Raw genomic sequence first — 26,196 nt, forward strand, 5'->3', positions numbered from 1 at the left:
ATCTTTCAGCTTTCACCCTGATATCTGGCTTTGGGTTTTTTATTAAAAGACCATCTAAGATTTGAACAACATTTCTCCAACGTTCTCAGATGTTTTCCACATGGCTATTCACCTTGCATGGCTATTAAACAGCAGAAATTGACTAATTCATGCAATAAGCATGAAATACATGCCATATCATTGAGACTTTAACACACACACAGATCATGGCATTAACATGTTAATGTTATATCATCTATTGATTTAAAGAAGAAATATTATTATGTTCATTTCACCTGTTTCCTTTGAACCTTTTCAGATGGTATTTCTAGAAAAATGTAACCTGCGCAGGCTTACACTGTTTTCTACTGAACTATCCAGCTGTAGACTTTCAAGATGCTCCTGAAGCCTAAGTATCACATGACTCCATTCATTTTGCTCCTTCTATTAGTTCTTCACTGCTGCCCTTATCCTTATTATTTAACCATTATAGGGAACTTATGTTATAAATGAATTCACTTTTCCCAGTTTATAACCCCATTCCTCCTCCACAACATGCTACACTTAAAAAAAAAATCATCTAGGGCTGGAGAGATGGCTCAGAGGTTAAGAGCACTGGCTGCTCTTCCAGAGGTCCTGAGCTCAATTCCCAGCAACCACATGGTGGCTCACAACCATCTACAATGAGATCTGGCTCCCTCTTCGGGCCTGCAGACAGAACACTCACTGTATACATAATAAATAAATAAATCTTTAAAAAAAAAAATCATCTATCTATCTCTATCTATATATTACAAGCCAGGTGGTGACAGTGCACGCCTTTAATCCCAGCACTCAGGAAGCAGAGGCAGACTGATCTCTGAGTTCAAGGCCAGCTTGGTCTACAAAACAAGTTCCAGGACAGCCAGGACTACACAGAGAAACCCTGTCTCAAAAACCACCCCAGATAGATAGATAGATGATGATGATAGATAGATAGATAGATAGATAGATAGATAGATAGATAGATAGATAATATTACAAAGTTTTTAATTAGTTGTCCTTCTCACCTGCCAGAAAATGAAATGTTCACGGATAATATTCTTCACAGCTTCATTGCTCCACACATCACGATTGAGGCACTGGCATGCAAAGTCTTGTACATTTTGAATGTTTATCATCAGCCACTTATTCTGCATCTGGCCACACTCTTTGGCCTGTAAGAATAAAGTTAAATATTTTTAAAAAATAGTTTCTAACCAGGCAGTGGTGGATCACACCTTTAATCCCAGCACTCCGGCAGGCGAATCTCTGAGTTCGAGGCCAGCCTGGTCTACAGAGCCAGTTCCAGGGCAACCAGAGCTACACAAAGAAACCCTGACTTGAAAAACAAAACAAACAAAAAGTTTCTATTTAGTCCCTGGTGTAGTTCAGCATTCAGGTGCTGTCCTTTCCATGTGAACACTAAGCATTCTTTTAAAATTGACATCGATGACTCATCGCTTCTTTGTGCAAAGGACAATGGTTACTGCATAAACTCACAAGTGGTCCAAGAGCAGAGAAGTGTCACGAGTGCACAGCCCCAATAGCCCCAGGCTCAGCAACCATCATGAAAGAGGGTGAAGAATTTGAAGAACCAGAAATTGGAGAGGACCAGATTGCAACAGTGTCTTCCTGACCGTGACTCAACACTGAGTGTCTGCACAAGGCCTATACAAAACCAAGCCAGTCAACATACTCCATGCTAGATATGGAGTACGGAGAAAAGGACATGAACCCCCACACCCAACTGAGGAGCTACTGACAGATGACGGCTTCTAGGACAGAGAGAGTCCATCTTAAGAGTGTCATCCCTGTAGGAATGACCATGCTCCAGTGGACGTCCTCTGAACCATCAGTATAAGGGTAGTGCAAATTAGTCTCGATGGTTTTAGACAAGGCAGGGACAGAGGCTACAGAAGTTGAGAGGGGCCAGGCAGTGGTGAAACATCCCAGCACTTGGGAGGCAGAGGCAGGTGGATCTATCTCTGTGAGTTCAAGGCCACCCTGGTCTACAAAGAGAGTTCCAAGACAGCCAGAGTTATTACAGAGAGAAACCCTGTCTCGAAAAACAAAAAACAAACAACAAACAAAAAAGGTTGAGAGGGAGTCAACCCTCCCAGGTCAGAGATGTGAATCTGGGAGGAGTTAGGAGAACAGGGAATGAATATGATTAAAATACACTGTAACAAATTCGAATATGCTCAGTGGCTCATAGTTCCAAAGGATCTGATGTCCTCTTCCGGCCTCCGAGGGCAACTTCATGCACATGCATTTATGTGCACATACATACACATAGATAATAAATCTTTAATCTAGAGCTCTCAGTATTTATACATTATTATTTTGCATATACATAATCCTTGTGATAGCTATCAACGAGTGGATTAGGAGAAATCGGGACTGGTGAAATTACACTTTACAGAGCACAGACCTTTAGGATAGTGACTGGGAGGAAAGGCCCACTCAGAAGTCAGCTGGCACCAGCCACCGGATGAATGAAGATTGGAGGAAGTATGTACACACTTGCAAGCCCCGTTCCCTCTCAATGTGCACATGTGGCCATTGCCATTGTCAGACTCCAGCTCTCCAGGAAGTTTCTAGGACTTGAGCACCAGATGGGATGGCTGAAGCACCCAGCTTCTTAGATTAAGCAGCTCAAGTATACAGGCGGCCACTGCTTAACTACCAGCCAGTATCATTAAGGCAACCTAATAAATCCCTCTTTTTTTTTTATAATAATATTCACAATAGTTTTGATTCTGCTCCTTCAGAGAACTTCAGTAGTCTATAAAGCAGAGAAAAGGGAATGTTGGCTTTAAGCTAGCTGCTGGAACCCCACCTAAAAGAAATGGTGCTGCCTACTTTCAGTAATACAGTCTTACCCCTCAGCAAATCCTCTCTGGAAATTCCAAGTATCTTGACAACGTGATAGTTTTTTTTTTAATTTTTGTTTGTTTTTAAAGGCTTATTTATTTTTATTTGTTTGAGTGCATGTTTATGAGTTTATGTGCATTCTGTAGAGACCAGAAGAGGGTATCAGATCCCCTAGAACTGCAGTTGTGAGCCACCGTGTGAGTGCTAGGAACTGAACCCAGATCCTCTGCAAGAGTGGCAAACACTCTTAACTGCTAAGCCATCTCTCCAGCCCCTATTGCTGTTTTCTCAATGACAGTTGTTTTCGCTGTGGTGAGAAGGGAACATATTCCCCTTGCTTTGCTTAAAAGTTAACAGATGGTCAAGTAAACCTGCCCCAGGAAGTTTCCCTCTGGGTTTAGGAAAGATAAAGCTAGGAAGAACTAGGGGGAGAATATATTCTGCAATTTGACTCAGACCTATTTCCAATATTCCCAGTACATGTGTGAAACCACAAGTAACAAATATACACAAATTTAATGTATTGTCCACTCTAACCAAGCACTGCCCCACCAAGACTGAACTTTTACAACTTCAGATATGACAGCAAAACTAGTAAAAAATTCTTTTTCCTTCTTCACAATTTCATGGATAATTCATTCTTACTACAGACCAAGACTTATCACCCTTTTACTTAAAGGAAACACTTCATAGTCTGCCTGTGATATACCCAATTACCAATATCACTAGTTAAATTTGGGGTCACAATGAAGGAAACACAAAGCATTAAGCACAAGCATTTAAGACGTTACAAATTGAGTTGGGTGTGGTGGTGTATACCTTTAATCTCAGAGTCAGTCTGGTCTACACAATGAGTTCCAGAACAGCCAGAGCTACATAGTGAGATCCTGTCTCAAAACCAAAAAAAACCTAAATAAATAAAATGAAGATATTATAAGTTGATCAATGTTTTTTTCTTTTTGTTTTCCCAAGACAAGGTTTCACTGTGTAGCCCTAGGTGACCTGGAACTCACTCTGTAGATCAGGCTGGCCTTGAACTCAGAGATCCACCTGCCTCCTCCTTCCTAGTGCTAGGTATGCACTACCACCACCCCAGCAAGTTGATCAATTTATATTACCCCAGATCAGTTAACTAAATAATAAACAGGTAGGTAGGGCTGGAGAGATGGCTCAGCTGTTAACAGCACTGGCTAATCTTCCAGGGGTCCTGAGTTCAATTCCCAGCAACCACATGGTGGCTCACAACCATCCATAATGAGATCTGTGCCCTCTTCTGGCCTGCAAGGACACATGCAGGCACAACACTGTAAACATAATAAATAAATAAATCTTAAAAAAAAATAAAATAAAAATAAATAAACAGGTAGGTAATAGATATTATATAGATACACTGTCCTGAGTGGATGGTGAAATTTCATCACGCTACTTAGAACAGTGCATAACTTGAAACATATCAATTTTTATTTCTGGAACTTTCCATTTAATATTTTGAGACTTCATGTAAATTAAACCTAAGCAAAACTGCAAATGAGGAGACAACAACATAGGCAAAAGATGAATACAAATAATTTATAAATGGTTAATAAATATAACACTACATACTCAGCAGTAGTAAAAGATAAACACATTTTCAAAACTAAATTTTTGTTGTTGTTGTTTCTCTGTATAGTTTTGGTGCCTGTCCTGGAACTTACTCTGTATCCCAGGCTGGCCTCGAACTCACAGAAATCCGCCTGGCTCTGCCTCCCAAGTGCTGGGATTAAAGGCGTGTGCCACCGCCACCCGGCAATTTCAAAACTAAGTTTTTGAAAAGAAGCTTTCAAGGTGGTAAAGATTTTACACTGATGCCACACAAGGCTAATCAAAGGCTTTCAAAGTAACCAATGTCATACACTGTTGTTAAAAATATACTTCATTTACTGCCAGTAAAAATATAAGTCAGTGTAACTCTTAAGTTTATTATGCAGAAATAGTTAAGATACCAATTCTCTATAAAAGGAAAATGAAAGTAAAATTAAAAAATGAAAGGCAGGGCTAGAGAGATGGCTCAGAGGTTAGGAGCACCGACTACTCCTCCAGAGGTCCTGAGTTCAATTCTCATAACCCACATGGTGGCTCACAACCATCTGTAAGGAGATCTGGCACCCTCTTCTGTATATGTAATAAATAAATAAATCTTTTTAAAATAAATGAAAGGCATAGAGGACACAGAGGAGGCAGAGGCAGACCCATCTCTGTGATTTTTGAGGCCAGCCTGGTCTATATAATATGTCCAGGCCACATGGTAAGGCCTTGTCTCAAAAAGGGGGCGGGGAGGAGACACAATTGTAAACCAGTTTATAGTTACAGTACAGAATCTTCAACAACTTACTGTTTCAAAGCTGCCTTTGTGCATCAAGTCGATTGGGGGCCGGAACAGATCTGCAAGCGTTGTTAGTTTCTTATCTATTGCTCCTCCATTTCTTAATTCCTGTTCTTGCCTAACTACAATACAGAAGGATGGAAAAGTTTTAATTAACCACAGAACAGAAGTGTTAAATTACATAATAAACAAAAGGCCTTATATTGACTGAAAGAATTATTGAATAGTATGCTTGGTCTCAAACACAAAAAGTTAATGACTGAAAAAATACAAAGAAGCAAGAAAAACAAAACATTTTAGGATTAGGTGGTGGTTACTAGCCAAAGGATAAAAGTAGAAAATTAAATTAGTTACAAATAGTCATGTGTAGAATATTCAAGGCCCTGTCTGTCCCCAGCAAAACACACACACACTCACTCTCTCTCTCTCTCTCTCTCTCTCTCTCTCTCTCTCTCTCTCTCTCACCAAAATAAATTCCTTCACATATTCATAAGCAACACAGAAGGAAGCTTTCAGAATCATTTCTCTAGTTCTAAAAGTGATCCTACCCAATCTATTGTAGCTAGCTCCCATTTTTAATGACTCTTGAAGCAGAGGGTATGGACACTGCTGTCCCCATCTACTAGAAGAGCACAGATTCCTTTGAAAACTCAAGCCTTCTCTTTCAACTTTTTCCAAAGTTACAGGACCTATCTGTGTCCTGAAGGGGCACAGAAAAATAAGTTACAAAACTAGACACAGACCAAAGCATTTCCTATGTATTATCTAAAAGTAACTGTCCTGGGCCAGCTAGATGGCTCAGTATGTCAGGGCACTTGTATATGGAAGGACAGAAGCAATTCCAATAAGCTGTCCTCTTGATAGAGGACACATGAACATCATGGCTTATACATCACCCCCCAAAATAAACAAAAAATGTCCTTTCTTTAGAACTCTTTAAAAGTGTGAGGCCAAGATACTTCTGAGCTACACCACAGAAAGGTATGAACTGTGCTGACTAGTATGTCAACTTGACAAGCTAGAGTCATCAAAGAGGAAGGAGACTCAATTAAGAAAATGACTCCATAACCACTAGGCTGGCTACAGGCAGGCCTGTAGGGCAGTGGTTCTCAACCTTCCTAATGCTGTGACCCTTTAATATAGTTCCTCATGTTGTGGTGACCCCCAAACTATACAATTATTTCACTGCTTCTTCATAACCATTATTTACTATTGTTATGAATTGTAATGCAAATATCTGATAAGCAGAAGATCTGATATGTGACCCCAGTGAAAGCGTCACTTGACCACCCCCGCAAAACAGTTGTGTCCCTCATCTTGAGAAACACTGCTGTAGGGCATTTTCTTAATTAGTGATTGATGAGGGATGGCCTAGCCCATTGTGGGTGGTGCCACCCCTGGGCTGGTGGTCCTGGGTGCAATAAGAAAGCAGGCTGAACAAGCCAGTAAGCAGCACCACAACGTGGCCTCTGCATCAGCTCCTACCTCCAGGTTCCAGCCCTGTTTGAGTTCCTGTCCTGACTTCCTTCAGTCATGAGCAAAATAAACCCTTTCTTCCCCAAGTTGCTTTTGGTCATGGTGTTTTGTCACAGTGATAGTAACCACATGAGGACAGTGTGTGTATACATGTATGTCATGGTACACATGTGGGGTCCAAGCACAACTTGCACGAGTCAGTTTCTCTCCTCATCACGTGGGTCTGAGGGATCAAACTCAGGCTTCACAGCCAGTATCTTTACCCAAATCTTAATGTCTCTATAATTTCACCTTTTAAACCTGGTGAATCCTCACAGTAATTAGAACTAATACTAACCATCTCTTTCTTTTTAACAGAAAGGAAGTGGAAGAGGGAGTTGTCAGACTGGTTCACAAATACCTACTAGTTTCTGTTTGAAAATCTCGGAAACCATCAAATATTGAACGTGCAGGCCTTCGTCTTTTAGGGGCTGTAGAAGAAAAACAGAATTGGTTAAAAAATTAAAACATTAATTCTGAAAATTCTCAGGATATTCCTCATATAAGCATTTCTTTTTTTTATTTTGTTTTCTTTTATGTGTATGTATATTTTCCCTACAATGTAAGTTTGTGCACCATGTGACCAGAGGAGTGTCAGATGCCTTGATATTGGAGTTACAGACAGTTATGAGCCACTACATGGGTGCTGGGAATTGAACCCATGTCCTTTCAAAAAGCAGTCAGTGCTCTTAACTGAGCCATCTCTCCAGCCCCATATGTATTTTAAAACGCTCATATTCTTAACAGTGCCTTCTCTCAGAAAAAAAAAAAAAAAAAGTAAAGAAAAAAGAGCTGGAGAGATGGCTTGGTAGTTAAAGAGTACTGACTGCTCTTCCAGAACTGAGTTCAATTCCCAGCACCCATGTGGCAGGTCATAACTGTCTGTGACTCCAGTTCCAGGTGATCTGACACCCTCACACAGGCATACATGAAGGCAAAAACACCAATGCACATAAAATAAAAATAAATTACTAAATTCCAGGACAGCCAGAGCTACACAGAGAAACCCTGTCTCGAAAAACAAAACCCCCCCCCCAAAAAAAAAAAAAAATCACTAAAAAAAAAAAAAAAAAGAAGCCTGGCGGTAGTGGCACACGCCTTTAATTCCAGTACTCGGGAGGCAGAGCCAGGTGGTTCTCTGTGAGTTCAAGGCCAGCCTGGTCTACAGAGTGAGTTCCAGGACAGACTCCAACGCTACAGATAAACACTGTCAAAAAAAAAAGAAAGAAAGAAAGAAAGAAAGAAAGAAAGAAAGGAAGGAAGGAAGGAAGGAAGGAAGGAAGGAAGGAAGGAAGGAAGGAAGGAAGGAAGGAAGGAAGGAAGAAAGAAGAAAGAAAGAAAGAAAGAAAGAAGAAAGAAAGAAAGAAAGAAAGAAAGAAAGAAAGAAAGAAAGAAAGAAAGAAAGAAAAAGGGAAGAATACATATATTTTTACATTTTTAAGTCAAGGCTTGGTGTGGTAGCAACACCCTTGTAATTCCAGCACCTGGGGCATGAGGATCACTGCAAGTTCTTGGCCAGCCTAAGCTACAAAGCAAGACCCCTCATCTCAAAAAACAAAATAGCTCAGTCGTTAAAGTCCATGTTCTGCTCTCAAAATAAACAAACAAAAAAGTCAAGTCTTTCAAGTTATGACCCAATCATCTTATCATACAAATAAGAAAATCAGAACTAGGTAAGAGAGACCAGATGAAGATTTATAGGGTTTCTCTGTGTAGCCCTGGTTGTCCTGGAACTCGTTCTGTAGACCAGGCTGGCCTTGAACTCAGAGATCCACCTGCCTATGAGTGCTGGGATTAACGGTGTGAGCCACCACTGCCCGGCTGTAAATTCTTTTCTTTGTAGAGAGGTCCTCATGTTGTCACATACCTTTTATCTCAGTATTTGTGAGGCAGAAGTGGACACATCTCTGTGAGTTCAAGACCAGACTGATCCACATAGTGAGTTCCACAACAGCCACAGCTATATAGTGAGACCATGTCTTGGGAGGGAAAAAATGCTAGGCAAGTGCTCTATCTACCTACAGCCCCAGCCCCTACCTAAGTTCTACGCCCTAAAATTTAAAAATTCTATCTTAATGGATGCACACAAAGAACCATAAACACTAAACATACACTGTAAATTTCTGAAGTGTTCCCATGATTACACAGGACAAAGTTCTTCTGCTACCCTTGTAGAGAGCCTATATTCAATTTGTAAATATTGTACATAAGATTTAGAATGCATTAATTGAAATGTTACCTTCTCTTAGAAAAATGTTCTCAAACTTTAAAAAAAAATGTACCAAATTACTCATGCACATCATAGAAAATGGAATTTTGTTGATGTTGTTTTGCTTTTTGAGACAGGGTCTCTCTATACAGCCGTGGTTGTCCTAGAACTCACTATGTAGACTAGGCTGACCACCAGATCAACCTGTCTTAGAGCTGGGATTTAAAGACACGTATCACCATGGCCAACTGAAAATGGAGATTTTAAATAATTCTTTCAGTGTAACAGTTTAAACTGACTTATATATGGTGAGCCTGTCCAGTATATAACCAAAACAACGTCCCACATTAATGATTAGAAGATAAGATAGAGAGTCCAAAAGTCTCTTACCCCACATCAAAGCAACTTTTTACAAACTATGCTATCACTAAGTCAGCCAGTAGTGGTGGCACACACCTTTAATCCCAGTACTCAGGAGGCAAAGGCAGGCAGATCTCTGTGAGCCTGGTCTACAGAGCAGGACAGCCAGGGCTACACAGAGAAAGCCTGTCTCAAAAAAACCAAAAAAGAAAGAAAGAAAAGAAAAAAAGAAATACTAAGTTAAAAGGAAAACGAAACTACAAAATAGCTCAGCAGTTGAAAGCAAGTGCTGCTTTGCTCAGTTCCAGCACCGCATGGGTCAGCTCACAGCCAGCTCCAACTCCAGCTCCATGGGATCCACTCTCCCTTTCTGCATGAGCACGCGTACACACACACACACACACACACACACACACACACACACCACAAATTAAGTCTTTTTAAAGATTTATTTATCATGTATACAGTGTTCTGCCTGCATGTATCCCTGCAGGCCAGAAGAAGGCACCAGTTCTCATTACAGATGGTTGTGAGCCACCCTGTGGTTGCTGGGAATTGAACTTAGGACCTCTGGAAGAACCACCTCTGAGCCATCTAAACTAAAACTTAAAAACTCAGGGCTCATAGTAAAACTCAGTTTGTAGAGCTTGCCCAGCATGCAAGAAGCCCTGGCTTCCATCCCCAGCACCTCATAGTCCTGGTGTGGTTAACACATGCCTATAATCAGCAGAAATTTAAAGTCATCTTTGACTGCATGAGTTTAAAGCCAACCTGAGCTGGCTACACAAGGCCATGTCTCAAAAAATAAGAACCCAAAATGAACTTTACTGTTTTGTTGTTGCTGTTGTTGTTTTTGTTTTGTTTTAAGGATGTTTCTTTTTAATTTTATTTTATAATTTAATTTAATTTTACATATCAGCCACGGATTCCCTTGTTCTCCCCCCCCCCACGCCATCCCCCCAGCCTACCCCCCATTCCCACCTCCTCCATGGCAAAGACTCCCCTGAGGATTGAGCTCAACTTGGTAGATTCAGTCCAGGCAGGTCCAGTCCCCTCCTCCCAGGCCGAGCCAAGTGTCCCTGTATAAGCCCCAGGTTTCAAACAGCCAACTCATGCATTGAGCACAGGACCCAGTCCCACTGCCTGGATGCCTCCCAAACAGATCAAGCCAATCAACTGTCTCACTTATCCAGAGGGCCTGATCCAGTTGGGTGCTCCTCAGGTATTGGTTCATAGTTCATGTGTTTCCATTCGTTTGGCTATTTGTCCCTGTGCTTTTCCCAACCTTGGTCTCAACAATTCTCGCTCATACAAACCCCCCTCTTTCTCGCCAACTGGACTCCTGGAGCTCCACCTGGGGCCTCGCCGTGGATCTCTGTATCTGGTTCCCTCAGTCATTGGATGAGGTTTCTAGCATGACAATTAGGGTGTTTGGCCATCCCATCATCAGAGTAGGTCAGTTCGGGCTTTCTCTCGACCATTGCCAGTAGTCTATTGTGGAGGTATCTTTGTGGATTTCTGTGGGCCTCTCTAGCACTTTGCTTCTTCCTATTCTCACAATGGAAGAATTGTGAAAATTCAGCAGTGAAAAACAATGACATCATGAGGTTTGCAGGCAAATAGATGCATGGTATGTACTCACTCATAGGAGGATACTAGATGTGGAACAAGGATGACTAGACTGCTACTCACATCACCAGGGAGGCTACCTAGAAAACAGGACCCCAAGAAAGACACAGGGGTCACCCAATGACAGAGAAATGGATGAGATCTACATGAACAACATGGATGTGAGTAGGGGTAATGAAGGGCAAAGGTCGAGAGAAAGAGAGCTTAGGGGAACGGGAGATCCCAGCTGGATCAAGAACAGAGAGGGAATGAGAGACCATGATAAATGAAGACCACATGAGAACTTCACTGTTTATACTATGTTTAAATGTCATTCATATAAACACACACAACCACCAATATTTATGTTAAACTATCATAAAGCCACACATAGTGCCACATGCCTGGAATCCCAGTATGAACAGGAGGTTGAAGGTCACAATGAGCTATATAGTAAGTTCAAGGCTGGACTACATAAGACTGTGTGGTTGATATATTGTTCACCCCAATAAACTTATCTGGGGTCAGCGAACAGAACAGCCACTATATTAAACATAGGCTTAGGCAGTGGTAGCACAGCCTTTAATCCAGCATTCAGAAGGCAGAGATCTGTCTGGATCTCTGTGAGTTCAAAGCCACACTGGAAACATCCAGGTATGGTGACTCACGCCTTTAATCCCAGGAAGTGATGGCAGAAAGCAGAAAGGTATATAAGGCGTGAAAACCAGGAACTAGATAGAGCCTTTAGGCTTTTGAGCAGCAGTTCAGCTGAGATCCATTTGGATGACGACACAGAGGCTTCCAGTCTGAGGAAACAAGACCAGCTGAGGAATTGGCGAAGTGAAGTTAGCTGTGGCTTGTTCTGCTTTTCTGATCATTCAGCATTCACCCCAAGACCTGGCTCTGGGCTTGTTTTTATTAGTAAGACCTTTTAAGATTCCTGCTACAAGACTGTTTCAAAAACAAAAGAATCACAATTATCTTCAGGAAAAAAGATTTTTTTAAAAAAATGGTTAGTATTAAATTTTTAAATAGTTAACCCAAATTGAAAAAAAATTAAACCTAATTCTTTTCATTCTGTTCCCTTTTCATGTTTAAAAAAAAATTGAAGAATTGTGATTCTTTTTAATCTTTGAACTACTTTTAATCAAGAATTTCTATTTAAAATGTATGTTTGTAGCAAAAATACTTTAGGCTCAATGCCTTTGTTGTTGCTTTGGTTTTTTATAGACAGGTCTTGTATCTAGGCCAGGCTAGCCTGGAGCTCAACATCTGCTACTACTTCAGCCTTCTAAGTACTAGAGTTACAGTCATGTACTACCATACCTGGTCCCTAAACAATGTCTTCTGAAAACTAGTTATATGATCGGGTTTTTCATTTTATTTTATTGTGTGCTTTGCCACAGCCCATGTGTATGGATCAGAGGACAACATTCAGGAATTGGTCCTCTCCTTCAGCCAGGGGTTCCAGAGACAATATTCTACTTACTTCTAAACCACCAACAGCAGCCAGCCAATAGTCCGCCACACTTCATGTCACCTCTCTTTCCTCCCTTTTGTGAGGCAGCTCATCACCTTGAGGCTTTTACTACTCTTTCATTATCACTAGCCCTCTACCCAGCTCTTATCCGTTCTCGGGCTCATCACCTGCTCCTATTTGCTCCCTCCTCATTTATCAGACCTTCACTAAGAGCCTCTTTTCAAGCTACAGCACTTCTCGCCCTAGGACCTTTTCTCAAAGTACCCCCTTTCTCTTGCAAACCAGTTACTATAAGCAAACACCGTTCCTCTGTAATCATCCTTCTATCCACTCAGTAGGTATGATATTCATCAAGGCCAAAAAGACTAAGCTACAAAAAGCTAAAAGAAATCCACACACATACTAAAGTCCTAAATATCATAGTGGAAGACAAGGACTAGCAGAGAAAAACAACATAGTGAGCAGAGCAACACTGTTTTCACAAATCTGTTAATATCTAGCTTAAGAGAAAAACTAGGTTTTCATTTCATCTGCATTAATTTACAATCAACTGCTTAATTTTTTTTTTAAAGATTTATTTATTTATTATGTTTACAGTGTTCTGTTTGCATGTATTTCTGCAAACCAGAAGAGGGCACCAGATCTCATTACAGATGGTTGTGAGCCACCATGTGGTTGCTGGGAATTGAACTCAGGACCTCTGGAAGAACAGTCAGTGCTCTTAACCTCTGAGCCATCTCTCCAGCCCTCAACTGCTTAATTTAAATTCAAATATAGGAAGAATATTAAAATCCAGCCCCACACAGAAATATAGTAGTAAAGAAATATCATTTTAGATAAAATATGAATATTCTTTGATATTACAAAATTTAAGTAGTGGTGATTCCTTAAAGATTTGTGATAAATTGGGGTTGGAAGAATTGGTTCAACAGTTGAAAAGAATGTACCACTCTTCCAAAGGGTCTGAGTTTAGTTACCAGCGTCCACATCAGTCCGTGCACAACTACTTCTAACTCCAGTTCCAGGGGATCCAATGACCTCTGGCCTCCTTGGACAGGTATACACATGCATATACACACTCCTACCTGTAAATGCCAGCTCCAGGATAACACACACACACACACACACACACACACACACAGCTAAAAATTAAAAAAAGAAATGAATCTTGAGCTCAGCAGTGAGTGCATACCTTTAATCCCAGCACTCAGGAGGCACAGACAGACGGATCTCTGAGTTCAAGGCCAGCCTGGTCTAGAGAGTGAGTTCAGGACAGACAGGGCTACACAGAGAAACCCTGTCCCAAAAAACAAACAAACAAGTAATAAGTAAATAATCTTTTGAAAATGGTTTGTGCAAGTTAAAATCTAATCGGCTCTTTATATTCCGTCTCAATAACATTCATTGTTCTCAGTCTTAGGCAGCGTCACAGACTTTGGCTCTTTCACTTGCTTTGTACTGAGGATACAGCATCTCTATCCAACAGCTTTGAAGGAAACCCTTCTTCCTATTATTTGGGTGTCATCCCAAAGGCCCTTGTGGTAATGGTTGGTTCCCGCCATAGCACTATGAGGAGGTAGTGAGCCCTTGAGAAGTGGGATCTAACAGAGAAGCTTTGGTCACTTTGGGTTATGCCCTTGAAGAGGGCATGAGACCCTGGTCTCTTTTATTACCCTTTGTTTTTTGGCTGCCAAGAACTGAGCAACTTCTACCATACACATTCACTATGATATACACTGCCTTGCCACAAGCAAAGGGACTAACTGAAACCCCCAAAAGTGAACTAAAAGTGTCCTCTTTTCAAGATAACTAACTCAAGTATCTTATTACTATAACATGAAGCTGTCTAACCCATCCCCATCTCTCAGTATCTACAACCTGTAGGTGAATATCCAGGGTAGGATGACATCTTAGCAGCAAAAGCACTTGCTGTACAGACCTGAAGAGTTAAGTCTGGACCCCCAGAATCTAGGTTAAATGCCCAGTGGGCTCGGCAACTGTGGTGGCTTAAAAGAAAACGGCCCCCAAGAGGAATGGCACTATTAGGAGGCGTGGCCTTATTAGATAGGTGTGGCCTTGTTGGAGGAAGTATGTCACTGTGGAGGCGGGCTTTGAGGTCCTTATATGCTCAAGCCACACTCAGTGAGACAGACCACTTCCTGCTGCCTGAATAAGATGTACAACTCTCAGCTACCTCTCCAGCACCATGTCTGCCTGCACACCATCATGACCTACCATAATGATAATGGACTGAACCTCTGAACTGTAAGTCACCCAATTAAATGTTTTCCTTTGTAAGAGTTGACATGACGTGGTCGTGGTGTCTCTTCACAGCAACAGAAACTCTAAGACAGCAACCCACCTGTAATCCCAGCCTTGGAAGGTGTTGTATAAATTTCCTCAGATTAAAACATTCCATCCTGCAGGAAGCTCCTTAAGCAGGAAGGTAAACATCTCAAAACAGCTTCAGGAAGTCCCTGAAACTGACCAGATTCATTAGGCCACTCCCTGAAAGAGTTAGCAATAAAAGCTAAGCTACAAAGACTCTCAGATCAGACTCACTGTCTGGAAGAAAATTATCTGAGCTGCCTGGAAAAGGTTTAGACCAATTGAGGTACTTGGAAAGGACACTGCCCAACCTGTTGAGATGCCTGTAGGCTGTGCATTCTGCTCCAGATTCCCAGCTTTGTGAGCTGTCACTCATGCTGGGGGGGCTTTGGTGATAGAGCTGTCTTTTAGATCCCTCACCCATATTCCTGTAAGTAACCCAATAAACTCCTCAGTTCACCAACTTGGACTTTGATGGTATCCGTACTTTGGTCTGTAATGAGTTCCCCATCTGACGCGAGTTACGTATGTTTTGCGCCTCCCAGGAAAAGTTTTGTCACACAATACACTGCAAAAATGGGATCCCCAGAGCAAGCTGGCAACCCATATCAGAGAGCTCTGGGTTTGATTCAGAAACCTTCCCCAATGAATAAGGTAGAAGAACAATTGAGGATGATCCCAAGCTCTGGCCTTTACATGCATGCACATGCACACATGGGCACATTTTTCAATGTACTTTATAATTTACACTATCTCTACATTACTTACTATACCTAATGTAATATAAATGCTTTCTAAATGACTGTTCTGTTGTTTAGGGAATGCAGACAAGAAAAAAGTCTATGTTCAATACAGATGGAATTTTTGCACTGCTAGAGGTAAAACCTAGTGCCTCACACATGCTAGGCAAGTGCTCTACTTAGGAAGTAAGTATTGACACCTAATGGGTAACTTTTTAATCCTTTAAAAAAAAAAAAAAAACAGCCGGGCGGTGGTGGCGCATGCCTTTAATCCCAGCACTCGGGAGGCAGAGCCAGGCGGATCTCTGTGAGTTCGAGGCCAGCCTGGACTACCAAGTGAGTCCCAGGAAAGGCGCAAAGCTACACAGAGAAACCCTGTCTCGAAAAACCAAAAAAAAAAAAAACAAAAACAAAAACAAAAAAACAAAACAAAACAAAACAAAACAAAACAAAAAAACAAAAAACAAACCAACTAGTGCCCCTTCTTGCCTGGTATAGTGGCACACACCTTTAATCTCAGAATTCAGGAGACAGAGGCAAGCAGATCTATGTAAGTTTAAGAGTATAAGAAGCTCCAGACTAGCCAAGGACACACAGGGAAACCCTGTCTCAAATAAGTAAATAAATAAAAATTTAAAAAATTATTTCTCTTTCCCTATTCTAGTTTTTCCACTAAACTTAAAAATAGGTCTTTTATCCTCCTGTTTCAAACCAGTTCTCTGTACTAGTGTTCTCATATACATTTCACCACCTGTTTGTCCTACCACAGTTAAGATTCACCTATTTTTTAAGTAATACCTAAAAATATTTGCCTCATAAAAGGAAGTAGGTACTTATTAAACTATTACTATTACTGTTCTTTAAAACTGATTAAATACCCCATAATTTAGCATATTTCGAATTCACTCAGACTGCTAATTTTTTGGGGGGCGGGGGGTCATGGAATAAGAACTATGTTTCTCTTCTGTCCAAAACAAGAACAACACTTGGAGAAATTAAAATGAGAGAAGGCAAAGCACACAAAACAATAAAAAGCTGTAAGTCAAGTGTATATTGAGCTATCCGTCCTATGTATATCCAGAAGACAACACAGCATAAAATTAAGAGTTCTTTTTAATATAATGCCATTGGTTTCCATAAGTGATTCCAAAGGGAGGATGTGTGTGGTGGGGCAGACATGGTAGCGCATATCTTGAATCCTAGAATTTAGGATCGAGAGCAGGCAGTCTCTGAGTTCCAGGCCAGCTAAGGCTATAGTGACACCCTTCCTTACAAAAAAAGACAGCCTTTTTTTTTGGTAAGCTTCCTCCTCCTCGTTAGTATTCCCTGTTAAGGAATGCAGCTTACCTGGGGGAGAATATAGACATGTAAGAAAAGAACTGATTCTATAAATGATGAGACAATCTTTGAGTAAGCCCTCAGATCTCCAGTTCATTTTATTAAAATCCTGGACAATGACAAAGTCAAATAAAGTTAACTTACCACCAAACAAAGGTTCTGGCTCCACCAATATTTCTTGCTTTTGAGGAATTGGGGCACGAACTTCTTCTCTGTTAGAAAAAAGTACGAAAATATCAAAATGAAAACTTTTTGTGACACCTATTTTCCTTCTAAATTGTGAATGTATTCAAATTAACAAGTGAAACAAACACATGATATTTTAGAAACTATAGTAATCAGAATAAAGAAGTTGTAAATGATTTCTACAGAGATTAACTAGAATAAACTAGCACAGAAAGCAAAAACAGTTTACAAAGAAAGAACAGACAGAAAAGAAAAGAAGATCTCTTTCCATCTCAGGTCCCTTACACATTAATTTTTAATTATGGGGGATAAGGGAGAGATATGCATAGCTGAAACTTCATATTCCCCTGAAGCTGCAATTACAGGTGGCTGTGAGCGGCCCAACAGCTGGAAACAGAACTAAGTCCTCTCCAAAAGCAGTATGTGCTCATAACCACTGAGCCATCTGTGCGTCTCAACCTAACACACACTCTCTCTCTCTCTCTCTCTCTCTCTCCCTCCCTCCCTCCCTCCCTCCCTCCCTCTCTCTCTCTGGAGACAAAGTCTCACTCACTATGTAGCTCTGTTTGTCCTGGAACTCACAGAGATCCACCTTCCTCTGCCTCCCAGGTGCTGGGATTAAAGCTTGTTCTATACTACATCTAGGCTACAGTTATTGTTTTGGCCTTTCACACCCCACTGCCAAGTAAAAGCTGAACCCAGGGCCTTGTACTTGTGAGGCAATTTGTCTACCACTGAGCTAAATCCCCAATCCCCAACCCTCCCTGAATTCTTTTTTTTTCTTTTAAGATTTTATTTTTAGTTTAATTATGTGTGTGGGAGTATGTGTATGTGACTGTAGGCCCTCAGAGGCCATAGGTGACAGATCCCTCTGGAGCTAGAGTTACAGGCTGTGTGGAGCTGTCTCTCCAGCACCCAGCCTCCCTGAATTCTTAAAGGTAAGGAATTTATCCAAAAAAAAAAAAAAAAAAAAAAAAAAAGATTGGAAAAATATAGGCTTACTAGAATCAATATAATTACTGCTCTATCACATAATAATTAAAAGACAAAGATATATTAAAGTAAGCTTTAACAATAGGTAATAAATTTTATGCTATCATAGGTATAATCTTAAAAGTATTTACTCAACAGATCCTACTATACATAAAAGGAATATTCTATATAAAAAATAAACATATAATAATGTATAAAAATATATAATAAAATATAAACTCTTACTTTTCTTGAGATTTTTTTCTTTCTGTTTTTTTTTTTTTTTTCTTTTTTTGAGACAAGGTTTCACTATATAACAGCCTTGGCTGTCCTGGAACTCACTCTGTAGACCAGGCTGGCCTTGAACTTAGAGATCTGCCTGCCTCTGCCTCCTGAATGCTGGGATTAAAGGCATGTGCAACCACCACCACCCATTGAGATTTTATTTTCTATGTGTATGAATGTTTGCCTCAATATATGTCTTTACACCATGTGAATGCATGTCCTCAGATGCCCTGGGACTGGAGTTCAAACCGTTGGGAGCTGCCATGTGGGTGCTAGGAACTTAGTTCTCTAGAAAAGCAGCCAGTGCTCCAACCATTGCACTATCTCTGCAGCCCCAGTGATTACACATCCTTTAAAAGATTACTCTGGTGGTAGGGAGAGGGCTCAGTGGAGAAAGATGCCTGCCCTCATGTCTAATGACCTGAATTTGATTCGCATGCACAAGATAGAAGGAGAAAACGGACTTTGGGGTCCTATATTTGATCCCCAGCACTAGAAATAAATTAAAAATAAAAACAAAAAACATTCTTTTCAAAGTTTACTTTCATACACTCAATATAATTACTCACTAATAACTCAGTAAAAATATTTATTTTTATAAGCTTTATTTTTTCCAGGAAGGTGAAACCTAAATCATTTTTGATAAATGGTTTATACCAGGGCTGATAATTCAGTGGTTAAGAGAGTTAGCTGTTCTCCCAGGTTTGATTTCCAGCACTGATATGGTGGCTCATAAAAATCTGTAACGCCAATCTTAAAAATATAAACAAATGGGATCTGGGCATGGTGTCGAATGCCTTTAGTTTCAGTACTTGGAGGCAGAGACAAGTGAATCTCTGCAAGTTCAAGGCCAGCTTAGTCTACATAGTAAGTTTCAGAACAGTGAAGGATACGCAGAGACCCTGTCTCAAAAAAACAAAAAATTAAAAAATAAGTGGCATTTTACATTTAAAATCAGTTTATTTAAAGTTATAACCAAATAATAAAAGTGCTTAATATTTTTTGGCTTAATTGTCATAGAAAATAGCAGTAACTTATAAGACTTCTAAGATGACTCAGTGGGTAAAGGCACTTGCCACCAAGGCCTGACCACCTTACTGGATCCCTAGAACCAATACTCAGAAGAGGGAACTGATGGCCTCAAGTTGTCCTCTGACCGTCCCAGAAGTGATATGGCCACCCAAACACAGGGGTGGGGGTGGGGGGTGTTTATAAACATATAAAGATCAGTTTAAATTAGGCCTAATGATTTCTATCATGTGTTCTCATGTCCTGCAAAACCCCTTGCCCACCATACATTTTTTCTGAGCCTATTTCTGAGCCAGGGTCTAACTAGGCTGGCTTCAAACTTCAATCCTCATAACTGAGCTGGGGATGCACTGCACGTGTTGATGTAAGCCTTTAATCCCAGCACTAAGGAGGCAAAGACAGGTGAGTTTGAGGCCAGCCTGATCTACATAAGATCCTGACTCAAAAAAAAAAACAAAAAACAAAACAAAATACAGCAAAGGATGCTGGGATTACAAACCTGTCATCAAATCTAATGGGGCCCTATTTTTTCATTATCTAACAGTTGGAATTTCGATATCTAACACTTGGAATTCCAAGACATACTTTATATTTTTTATAAAACTACGAATATTCATCTGCCAGTGAACACTAACATTCTATAATTAAAGAACCACCAGTTAGACAAATCTATAATAAGAAAATGACTGAAGAATAATTCAAGACTATGTTAAGTATTCTTTCCTACTTTTTGTTTACAAGTCTTACTACATAACCCAGGCTGGCCTCAAGCTCAAGATTCTCCTGTCTCAACCTTCCAAGTGCTGGGATTAACCATTGGTGGTTCAGTGGTAGAAGTCTCACCTGCCATGTGCTGGGGTTATAGAAATGTGCTACCACACCCAGCTGCTCTTTCCTACTGGACATAGGTCACTGCTCATATGCAGATTTCAATAACCTGAAGGAACATACAATGTATCTGTAGAAGGAAGTTTAGTAAATACTTCAATCAAAAAGAAACAAGCCAGTTGGTTTTGGTGACCCATGCCTATAGTGCTAATTACTTCAAAGGCTGAAGCAGGCAGTCACTTGAGCCCAAGCCAGGGGCAACAAAGAAAGACTCCATTTCAGGGAGAGTAAGCAGGGGAAGGTAAAGAAGGGTCCCTGAAGTACCTTTAAAAGATTTAGCAAAAAAAAAAAAAAAAAAAAAAAAAAAATTGTTACAATAGGGTATCATGTAACCAAAGCTGGCCTTGAACTTGTTATGTAGCCAAAGCTGCCCTAGACTTTTGATATTTCTGTCCCCACCTCCCAAGTGTTAGGATTACAGATGTGCACTATCATGCCAAGCTTTAAAAAATATCTTTTATCCAAATAAATCTTTTCTTAATTGGTATATACTGCACTTCATAGGGTATGTGTAAAACTGCCTCAATCTAAGACAATTTACTCACTAAACTGTAATAAATTAATTAAATTAATAGTTAAATAATTTAATAGTCTTGGGGATGGAGAGATGGCTCAGTGGTTAAAGGGGCTTGCTGCTCACTCAATCATGAGTTAAGGTCTCATCATTCACAAAAATTTGTAACTAGCTCCAGGGATCCAACACTCCCTCCTTGCCTCCATGGGTACTCACACACACACAGGTATGAGCACAAACATACACAATCTGTAAAAACAAATTTTAATGTCCCTATAAGACTTAATTACTGTACATCTGAAGATACTTGGCAATGTTAACTACAATGAGTGGAAAGACAAAGGAGAAGGTGAATTGGAAGGGAAATTCTAGTTAAGGAATTAGGAGATACTATTAAATGTTCATCTGTTAGCATATAAACAATCTAACCAAATCATGATGTAACTAAGTAGGAAAAGATACTCATTTATGAGAAATATTTGCTACTTAAAAGGCTCAGTAAAAAGAATCTCTGGGGCTTAGGTGTTTGACACTATCTTAGACAAAGCAATGAAATCCTATCTCAAAAAGGTAAAAACAGGGAGCTGGAGAGATGGCTCAGAGGTTAAGAGCCCTGGCTGCTCTTCCAGAGGTCTTGAGTTCAATTCCCAGCACCCACATGTGGCTCACAACCATCTGTAATGTGATCTGGTGCCCTTTTCTGGCATATAGACAGAACACTATGTACATAATAAAGAAATAGCCGGGCGGTGGTGGTGGTGGTGGTGGCGCACGCCTTTAATCCCAGCACTCGGGAGGCAGAGGCAGGTGGATCTCTGTGAGTTCGAGGCCAGCCTGGTCAACAGAGCTAGTCCAGGACAGACTCCAAAGCTACAGAGAAACCCTGTCTCGAAAAACCACAAAAAAAAAAAAAAAAAAAAAAAGCCGGGGGGTGGGGTGGGGATGGGGGTGGGGGGTGGGGGTGGCACACGCCTTTAATCCCAGCACTTGGGAGGCAGAGCCAGGCGGATGTCTGTGAGTTCGAGGCCAGCCTGGGCTACCAAGTGAGTTCCAGGAAAGGCGCAAAGCTACACAGAGAAACCCTGTCTCAAAAAACAAAAACAAAAAAAAAAACAACAAAAAAAAAAAGGTAAAAATAAATGCTACAGTGCTAGGATTTAACTCAATGGCAGAGTACTTGCCCAGCAATGGTGAGGCCCTGGGTTTCATTCATCTTACACACACACACACACACACACACACACACACACACACACACACACAATGCTGTCAGAGTCATTAAACAAAAACAAAAGCCAAACTGGTGGCACATCCCTTTAATCCCAGCACTCGGAGGCAGAGGCAGGCATATCTCTGAGTTTGAGGCCATCCTGATCTACAGAGCAAGTTCCAGGACAGCCAGGAATATACAGTAAGACCCTGTCTCAAAACAAAAACTAATATTTCAGGCATAATCAAAAATAAATAAATAGGCCGGGCGGTGGTGGCGCACGCCTTTAATCCCAGCACTCGGGAGGCAGAGCCAGGCGGATCTCTGTGAGTTCGAGGCCAGCCTGGGCTACCAAGTGAGTTCCAGGAAAGGCGCAAAGCTACACAGAGAAACCCTGTCTCGAAAAACCAAAAAAAAAATAAATAAATAAATAAATAAATAAATAAATAAACATATATATATATATATATAAACATTTACATGTATATGTGCTCCCCCATATCAACCGCAAATATCTACTATTGAAGTTTTTATCAACTAAATCACTTTTCAATATTATTTATTTATTTATCTAGCTATCTATCTACTTATTTATCGGAACAGGCTAGCCTGGAATGTGCTATGTAGACAAGAATGGCCTAGGAATTCACAGAGATCCACTTATCTGCCTCCAGCGTGCTGTAATTAAAGGTGCATTAATATATCGGGCTCAATATTGATTCCCATTAAAGCTTTAAGCCATGTTGGGGAACGGGATCACACTTGAGACAAGTGGTCAACAGAAAACAAAAAACAAACAAGTAAAAACTTTGTAAGCTATTAATAGGATTTCTGAAGTTCATAACTCATGTAGAAACAATATCCCATTAATCTGAATCTAACTTAACAAAGGAGCAATTATTCTTGCAAGTGACCTGGTTCTTAAATTATGTTTGATTTAATAAAAATAAAACCCTGTCCCTTTGCCTGTTGTATTTAAAAATGATTCCTCATTTAGTATCTCATACCATAAATTATGAGAATTACAAAAGACTAAGAGTATAGAGTTTTACTTAAGGACTTTTAAATTAAGCGTTTTTTTGTTGGTTTTGTTTTTCAACTGAGTGCAGAGGCATGTGCCTATAGTAGTCCCAACAAGGTTCAGGTCTAATACTTTCCAAAGCCTGATGAAATTTTGCTCAAGAGTTAGGTATTTATCGCAAACTCTCATTAATCAAATATAAAGGACTAGAAAATCAAATATATACAGTTCTATATACAGTGGGGATGTCTTTAGTGATTAGGTAGGTAACGAACAAATAAAAGACTAGAATTTTTTTTAATGATATATCTTATGTGCATTGATGTTTGCCTACATGTATGTCTGTGTGAGAGTGTCAGATCCCCTGGAACTAGAGTTACAGACAGCTGTGAGCTGCCATGTGGGTGCTGGGAACTGAACCCAGGTCCTCTGGAAGAGTAGCCAGTGCTCTTAACCACTGAGCCACTTCTCCAGACCCTAAAGACTAGAATTTTGTTTATATATTTATTACTTTATTTATTTTTTAGTGCTATATCTTAAACTCAGCTCCCATGCATGTTAATCACACATTCTACCACTAAGCTATACATTCAACCTTAGTTTTCAAAAATATTTCAAGATAACTCATTTTCCTAGGAAAATCTACGTTTGGAAATATGAACTTCATTAAACTGTATCTGCTTTTTTTTTTTTTTTCCTGAGACAGGGTTTCTCTGTGTAGCTTTGCGCCTCTCCTGGAACTTGGTAGCCCAGGCTTGTATCTGCTTTTTAATTGCTGTGTAGCTTAGGAAAAAATGGCCATGTTCTAGTTTCCTCAGAGGCAAAGTAATAGTACCAATCTATAAAGTTCTTAAAAAGAACAAAACCAAAACCAAAATGGCTTCAAGCTTGCTATGTAGCTGAGGATGAGCCTGAATCCTCCTGTCTCCACCTAAGTGCCTGGATTCCAAGCATGTGTCACTAAGTCTGGTTTATTCAGTGTTGGGGCTTAAACTCAGAACTTCTGGAATGTTAGGCAAATACTCTACCAACTGAGCTTAAATCCTCAGCCAACAAAATCCTTTTTGTCATATAGCTGGTGGCTGTGAGGCACACAAACCCGTCTTAGGCCAGTTATAATCAAGCAATTGCACCCTGTACTCTGTCACCTGCCTGCCCGCCTCTAACCCACACAGTTCTTGAGGACTGAAAAGAAGATTAAATAGATAAGACGGCATGCTCTAGCAAATTTAAGGTATAGTAAATACAAACATTTCCACATAGTATTTTTCAGAGGCTTTCAACCTTAAATGTCTGTCAAAATTAGAAAACTGACCTAACTTTGATAAAAATGCAACTAGTTAATTTAGGCAAAGAGTAACTGCTACAATAAATAATAAATTCATACTCTGTGTGTGGTCTGACAGTAGAGACACTTGCAGAACTGGTACTGGGCTCCTCAGCAATTCCTCCACCATCCAAAAACATAGTGACCGCCATCTCCAGGTTGTTGTTACAAGCTTCAAGCATATGTTTTCCTACACTTTCACTTGCACCTGAAACAGCAAAGGAACAGAAAAGAAAGTTAAAAATGGTATCTTACATTCAAGCTCACATTAAAACATAGAACTTCCAAACAGATTAACAGTCCTTCCCCCTTTAAAATGACTTCTACAAAAACGCATTTGTTTACTTCTGTCCTGCTGGCTGGCTGGTATAAATACACAGAGCTAGAAAACAACACAACAGCACCACAGCAGTACAGACTCTTCCACAATACACACACACACACACACACACACACACACACACACACACACACAGGCATTTCTTTTTCTTTCCCTTCTTTTGTTTGTTTGTTTGTTTGTTAAGTATATGTGTGTGTTTTGTTGTTTTTTTTTTTTAAGACAGGTCTTACACTGTAGCTTGGCCAAGTGTTCAACTCAGAAATCCTCCTGCCTCAGCCTCAAATACTAGGCTTACAAGAATGAGCCACTACCATGCCTGGCTATTTGCCGTTTCTTTGCGTATGTGTGTGTATATGCATGTATGTACATGTGAGTATGCCATGGCACATGCACAGAGGTCAAAGGACAACATCTGGTACTGTTCCTTGCTTCTACCTTGTCAGATAGTCTCTTATCTGCCACCATATACATTAGGCTAGCTCTCTAACAAGCTCTCAGGAGATTCTCTAGCCTTTCATCTCAATATAGGAGCACTGGGATTACAGATGTGTGCTACAGTAACTGGCTGTAGGTTCTGGGGATTTGAATCCAAATCCTCATACCTGCATAGCCTCAGCTCTATTTACAATTTCTTTTTTAATTTTTTTAAAGATGTATTTATTTATTATGTATTTATTTATTATGTATACAGTGTTCTGCCTGCATGTATCCCTGCAGGCAGAACACATTTCTTTATATGGCTAAATTAACTAGTGTGATAGTACATACAAGCACACCTGAGAGGCACTCAGAGGCAGGAGGATCTCTGAGTTCAAGGCCAGCCTGGCACTATACTGTAAAACCCTGTCTCAAAAACAAAACAAAAAAAACAGGATAAGTATACTATCTTTTAGTAATAATAAACTGAAAATGGGATAAAGAAAAATTAAAGACTACATTCTAGAAAGTTAGAAATATTTCCTGTTAGAAAGATTGCAATTCAATTAACATTTTTATGTATTCAAAAAGTTTTTGAGGAGGGGCTGGGCTAGGGCTCAAACTCAGAACACATTTTTACTATCAAACCAAGAGAAGTAAACGAGACATTTTTGTCTAAGATATAAATATCTGGTAAGAAATGTCAATCTTTGCTATTTAAAACTGGTCCAAACAATCATTTGTAAATAAAGCCAGCACAATCTGTTGAGTGAAATGTAAATTGGTAAGTCCTCTTAAAAACAATTTTACATGTACCAAGAAATTCCTTTTTTTACACAGTTGTACAGACTTCTAGAATCAAATCAACATGAAATACTACATGCACAAACATGTCCAGAAATATGTTCAGAGTAGATTCAGTAAATGAAGCAAATTTTGAAACATAAAGCATCCTACAATGGTATAATGTGAATCAGTGTGTATTTGATTTAAATATTATGTGGCCACTGCAAATCACCTTGAGCTTTCTATTTGGCATGAGTTTTCTTCATCTGAATTATATCCCTTGGAATCTCTTCTGTTGGTAGCAAATGCACTAAGATTTTTGTCTTGAAATGTCTATTGTGAAAGCATTTTACTGAGTATGCCATTTCAAGGCTGACAGCTGTTTTGTCTCAGTACACAAGACAGAA

At 40.0% G+C, this 26,196-nt stretch overlaps 1 protein-coding gene across 3 annotated transcripts in view; it reads right to left on the reverse strand.

Moving 5' to 3' along the window:
- The window catches only part of Ubxn7 (UBX domain protein 7), a 60,702-nt gene that overhangs the window by 13,687 nt on the left and 20,819 nt on the right, over positions 1–26,196 (reverse strand). For all 3 annotated transcript variants that reach the window (XM_059277263.1, XM_059277264.1, XM_059277265.1), the window contains exons 2-6: positions 24,307–24,454; positions 16,959–17,026; positions 7,117–7,182; positions 5,246–5,358; positions 1,029–1,175 (exon numbers count right to left, since the gene is read on the reverse strand). In XM_059277263.1, the coding sequence (XP_059133246.1) occupies positions 1,029–1,175; positions 5,246–5,358; positions 7,117–7,182; positions 16,959–17,026; positions 24,307–24,454 (542 nt within the window). The remainder of the gene's footprint in view (positions 1–1,028; positions 1,176–5,245; positions 5,359–7,116; positions 7,183–16,958; positions 17,027–24,306; positions 24,455–26,196) is intronic.

This window comes from Peromyscus eremicus, chromosome 12 (genome assembly GCF_949786415.1).
Source record: "Peromyscus eremicus chromosome 12, PerEre_H2_v1, whole genome shotgun sequence".
In the NCBI taxonomy this organism is placed as follows: Eukaryota; Metazoa; Chordata; class Mammalia; order Rodentia; family Cricetidae; genus Peromyscus; species Peromyscus eremicus.